Source organism: Cryptomeria japonica, chromosome 10 (assembly GCF_030272615.1).
Source record: "Cryptomeria japonica chromosome 10, Sugi_1.0, whole genome shotgun sequence".
Lineage (NCBI taxonomy): Eukaryota > Viridiplantae > Streptophyta > Pinopsida > Cupressales > Cupressaceae > Cryptomeria > Cryptomeria japonica.
This window is the reverse complement of record NC_081414.1, coordinates 92,661,453-92,667,452: the sequence shown is the minus strand read 5'-3', so window position 1 is coordinate 92,667,452 and position 6,000 is coordinate 92,661,453. Positions and strand designations below refer to the sequence as shown.

General features: G+C 40.5%; 1 protein-coding gene across 2 annotated transcripts in view; it reads left to right on the top strand.

Annotated features, from left to right (window-relative positions):
* Positions 1–1,886: 1,886 nt before the first annotated feature.
* LOC131049626 (uncharacterized) overlaps positions 1,887–6,000 on the top strand; it is a 77,604-nt gene continuing 73,490 nt past the window's right edge. The window contains exons 1-2 of one of the 2 annotated variants that reach the window (XM_057983683.2): positions 1,887–2,325; positions 3,022–3,094. In XM_057983683.2, the coding sequence (XP_057839666.1) occupies positions 2,188–2,325; positions 3,022–3,094 (211 nt within the window). In that variant the 5' untranslated portion in view covers positions 1,887–2,187. The remainder of the gene's footprint in view (positions 2,326–3,021; positions 3,095–6,000) is intronic. The other variant, XM_057983684.2, reaches the window with a different exon arrangement.

Sequence of the window (6,000 nt, the reverse complement as noted above, 5' to 3'; positions counted from 1 at the left end):
TTATATAGTCTTATGTATGTAGTTTGTTCGGCCTAGGTGGCGTCCAAGGCATAACTGTGGTACATATAGGAGGTAGTGAGTAGCAATTCATAATTATATTGTGGATTCTATTTTTAGCTGAGGAATTTTGGAGGTTTTCTCCCTCAAATTGACTTATTACTAGTGGGAATTTCAAGTATTTATATTATATTTTCAAATATTTATTGTTGGACTCTCCTATTAGGCAAGTTTTTTCATTACACTCTAGGACACTTAACAAGGAAGTATCTCCTATAGTAAAACTCACTTCACTTGTTACACATTTACAAAACCTTTAGCAATTGTTATGCCTTATAAACCATTTTTATGGATAACAATTTATCATATTTCTATTGTACAGTTTTGAGTCCATCCTCACCAAAACATATTGTATAAATAGCAGTTCATAAGAACCCATCTTTGCAAGCATGATTTCTCTACTTATCACTCATTGTATCTAGGTGATGCTCGAAAGGATGAAACATTAATTTTTTTTTTTGGAGGTTACCTATCTAAATGATACTCTAACTCAACCATCCCCTACAATCAACCTAAACCTTTAATAAGCGTTGTGCCTTATAAACCATTCCTTATATAGGTCTTTGGCTCATTTATTTTGTTACATTGAGATTCAAATGCATAATATTAACTCATTCTTCATAAACAAAATGGTCTAGTCCATAATAACTCTCTCCATCTAGATACACTCATAGGGGTGAAGAATTAGAACTTTTTAGGGAGTTACCTATATCAACCCTACTTTGATGCAAACACACTTAACTATGGAGTTTCTTCCACAATCAAACCAACTCAAATTGCAACCCATCTACAAAAAAACTTGGTAAATATCATTCTTTATACACAATTTATAAATGCAACAATTTCTAAGATTTCTACTTATAGATTTGAGTCCATCTTCATCAATTCATATTTCACAAGTTTTCATAAAAATCAATCGTAATACTACTTGAAACCACTTAACCATAAAAATTCTCAACATAATTGAGCTTATTATAATATAACAACATTGATTTCCACATTGCTCTATTGGTGTGATATATGGGCTAGCCACACTTTAACCACCAAAACCAATGTAGATAGAAATAATAAAAAAATGCACGATCATAAGCAAATTCAAGTTAAAAATTTGGTCCCCTATGAGATTCTTCTAGTTGAAATAGGTAAATTCCCATTAACACCATTACTATAATGAGTCATTTAAGATATTTGAAAAAATGAGTAGATGAAGGAAAATCACTCACTCAATATTGTCTTTAAAGATGCCTTGATTGACATAAAAAACTCATGGATGAAGTATAATTGAGGTGGATGAAGTATAATTGAGGTGGATGAAGAAACAACACATTCAATTGAGTGCTTGCCCTCATAATAGTAAAAGAATAAAGACATTTATTGTAGTTAAGTTTCACAAGCCTATTGAAAAAAGGATATTAGAGAGAAAATTAATATTATTGCGAGGAATTCAACCCTTCTTAGAACTATTAACAAAAGACCTATTTAACTACCAATATCACTTGAAGATCAAATATTCTCCTAGGTAGAATACTCTAGTTGAAGACTCACTCACACCATCTTCAATATGAATCATGTAGATGGAAAAGGTCAAAAGAAATATGAAACTTTTGTTTAATTAAAAAAATATATATTAAAAGATACTTTATTTTGAAATATAAAACTTACAATGATATATAGATCAAATAAATAAGCAATTTAGATAGTAACCATTTATTTGAAGATCTACCTTGCAAAGTTTAAAAAAATTACTATTAAATTGAATAAGAGAAGATTAGGTGCTCTTTAAAAATAAAAATAGGATTGACCTCATCGAAGTTAAAAATCTGTTCTATTATGTACATAAACGCATTAAGATTGGCAAAGGGCTGTCACAATATCCGTAACGGAGTTGAAATTTATATGATTTCATTGGGATGCGTCTCTTGCAGAATTTTGAACTTGTTTGAAGGGGAGGCTGAACTCAAAAATCGCACCAAGATTATAGGATTTACTAAGTTTCCAACAACCATCTTTCCGTAAAAGCCAAAAGAAGAAATCACAGGAACACCCTTCTCCACGGTCCCTACCGCTTGCCTTCCCGCTACCCGAAAAAGAAAGAAAAAAACTGAAAAAAATTTGTGAATAGTTAGATATATGCTAAAGATTGAGGGCCGAATGGCAGAAGAGAGCGCCAAGGATGGGAATGAAGAAGCAGCTGCATCAGAGCAGGACGGCCTCTCTGCTCACTCCCCCTTTCAGCCTCCACGTTCTTCTGCATCTTCACTTCCCAAGGTATTTTCCAAATAAGCCCAATTTTACTCCAACTTGAATGCTAAATAAAATGGGAGGTGTTTAAATGGTAAATTATAATTGCTAAATTTAGAAACTGATATAGCCCATCCAATTCTTGTTTAAAAGTACCCAAGGACTACTGAAGGTGTATGTTCCAGATCCCAAGCTTTTCCTTACTTTGCCTCATGTTGTTTCCTATTCAATTATTGTTCCTAAGAATTTGAGCTACTTTAAGGTGTTCCGTCTTTAATTAAAGTTATCTCATGGTTCATTTTGGCCAAAGTGACATCTAATAGTTATAGTAAAATTTGCCATGTAAATCACTTTGGCCAAAGAGATTTCGCTTGGCTGAAATATCATCTACCAGAACGCTACTCCGCCAGTATTATGGCTTAAGGGATTTCTGTTGGGTAAAATAGCATTCCCCTGGTCAATTTGGCTGAAGATATTTCTCTTGGTCTTAGTAGCACGTAAGCCTAAGGTTACTCTGTAAGTCACTTTGGCTAAAGAGATTTGTCCAAGCCCAGTAATATCTACGATGACATTTAGGTAACTTGGGCAAAGAGGTACTTATTTATAGTCATACATACAAGTTGAAGGTTACAATGCAACAAGAACTTACCAAGTTTCAGTTTTCTGATCAAATCAATTTTCTTTTGAAGTGTTGAAATTTTTTGTGTTTATTCTTTGGGGCAGGAACTGCCCCAAGTAGAGCTGGAACTAAGATTGCTGGAAGCTCTGGAGATTTACCACCCTGTCAAATTACAAGGTTGCCCTCATTTCAATCCCTTCCATTATTTTATTCACGCGAATCATATTGTTCCCTTTTTTTGAGTTTTGTATGAAAATAGTGATCATAAACTGAAAAATATTGGCATGGCATGGATGGTGTGTCATTGTGATGCACAGTTTATTTGATAATTTTGTATGCACTTATTTGGTTTTGCTTGGTGAGGCCAACTTTAATGCAGTAAGAACAATGCTTTGATCACATTCTTGAATATTTATAAATCGAGTCACACTTGAATGTTGTTTGCCCTCTCGGGTAAACGGTTAAATGCAGAAAGTAAATGCACAGAACATAATGGAAATATATTAAATAACCAGCCTCTGTATTAATTCCACAGTCCATGTACAATAAGTGCTTATAACATTACATCTGACACGACCAACATGAACCTACTTCGAAGAAAAGGTACACAATATATAATACCGGAAGGGGTACGACACAACCGTCGCGACTCCAACTACCTACCCGTCGGCTAACTAACTGACCGCCGTAACTCATTATTACTGACGACAACATAAACATAATATGACAACATAACATAATGATTATTCCCGGCAACATCATCCCCCACAAGAAAAGAAGTCGACTCCGACGACTTAATACAAAATAGAGATGAACGGCAGGAACTATTGACGCCAATCGGGCCCGGATCTTATACACTTCCTGCGTCCTTGCCTGAAAACCCTTTTCTGCTACCATCCAATGCTCAAGTGCGGAATTCACCAATATTTCTTCCTTTGCCAGCACAGTCCTCCTGTGCCTAACCCAAACTTGTCTGCAAAACATGTTTTTCAGTCTCAGCTTCCACCAATTGCTACTCAAATGATACTGTCGCCCTAGCCAATTTGTCCTCGATAGCCACCCATGCTGCTCTCCCGGCATCCAACTCCTGGGTACGCTGAACTAAGTCTCACGCGACTATTGCCTCCAACCTGGTGGTCAGCTCCTCTCGAGCCCTCTGTGCATCCACCAAGGCAACCTCACGTCCAGCCGAGACATACTCCGAGTTCCTCAAAGCGTACCTATCCTACCTGGAGGTGGCCACAACCCGCTGGCACAAAGGCTAGGAGACACCTCAAATCCTCCATCACACTCCCCAAAGGCTAAAAACTGAACTGAATAACTCCCTGGTGTCATACAATTGCGTGGACCTACAATGCCTTCCCTCAAACTCTGTTTGTTCGCAACCTCCAAATCCGTCTCCCTCTACGGCTTATGGCTTCCCGCCAATGCTTAGCGTCAGGCTTCTTTCTCACCGTACGGAACAACCACAACACTTCCTGTGGTCTTCTGTAGCTCAAAATAAATTGGGGGTTTGGGGGCAGCGCCCCTCGCGGGGTCTGGGGCAGCGCCCCTCGTGGGGTCCTGGGGCAGCGCCCCAGTACAGGGCGGGGTCGAGGGGCAGCGCCCCTGCCGCCAACACCAATTTACAACCCTCAGAACCATACGAAAGTCCATGGCGCACAACATTTTTGTGATATTTTAAGATGCAAAAAACCCTTCTTTTCCACTCTGAATTTCCAATGTCCTGGCTTCAAACTCCACCGAATCATTTTAAATCTGGTCATCGTCGTTTTTTTTTTTGTGGCACTGTAATGTCCCCGATGGCACCCCGGCCATACAACCTCCTTGTACGGTCAACAACAGCACTGGCACCTCCAATCGTGCGGCCACCTTCCCGTGCGGTCGACACCCTTCTTACCGTACGAACACACCTCCGGTCAACAACAACACTGGCACCTCCAATCGTGCGGCTGCTTGGTCTACCTATGGCGGTCGTTTTGCCCTTACGTGGTTGTGTGGATTGTGCGGGCTTGGTCTCTTTTTTTCTTTTTCCTTTTGCGGCTGCTGTGCGTTGGTGTGTGTAACCCTTGCTGTGCGTGTTGATCGGGCCGTGCGGTGCGTGGTTGGGCCGTGCGGTGCGTCTTCCTCCTCCTTTATCCCTTGCTGTGCGGCGGTGTTCGGCGTTGTGCGGTGGTTGGGGTGTGCGGTTCATGTCTCGGCAACAACCTTCGGTGGCTCCCACCACACGGTGTGACCGCCGCACGATGGTGTCACCGTCGGTGGTTCCACCGTACGGTGGTGTCACCTTGGTGGTTTCACCGCACGGTGGTGTCACCTTGGTCCCACCGTACGGTGGCCATTTTCCCTTTTTCTTTTCTTTTTTGACCGTATGGTCGCTGTCGTACGACCGTGCGATTTTTTTTTTTTTTAAAGTTGTCTAGAGAGTCTTCGGCTCGAGTCCCCTGTCTCTGGGATCGCTCTTCATCCTTCTCGGTTTTCCTCGCCCAAAAGTCTCCTGCTTTGGTCCTGTGCCTGGCGAGTCGCCTACCCGGCCTCTCGGGTCCCCTTCCATCCTCTCGGGTCCCCCTCCGGACTCCTGGGTGTCCTTCCGGCCTCTCGGGTCCCCTACGCGCTTCTTGTGGTAGGGTTTTGTTGACGTGTATTTTGTACACAATCATACACAGAATAAAATACCGACAGGCATCTTATCCTCTCTTGAGAAAATAGTCTCTAACTGCTGAAGATCTGCAAAAAGGATCAGTTAGATAGACTCCAAGGTTCTTTTAGTGGGGTCTCCACGTGTGGACAAGCTTTTAGTGGTATGATGTGATTTGCTGTTTCCTTCAAGGCTTCTTACGGATTCAATAGTTCGAAGATTTCACTAATCTAAAAAGAACTTTCAAAAAATGGAAAAAGATAGGGTTTAAGGGGTCTAATCTAGCCTAACCCTATGAACGACTTAGCATGAATGAGATTTGGCAAGACTCAACCAACTTCAATTTTGCCATAAGATAACAACTTAATTGAAATTAGTGCGATCTTCTAAGGTAATAATGGTATTCAATGCATCAAAGACCAAGGACACTACTACGAAGGTACAT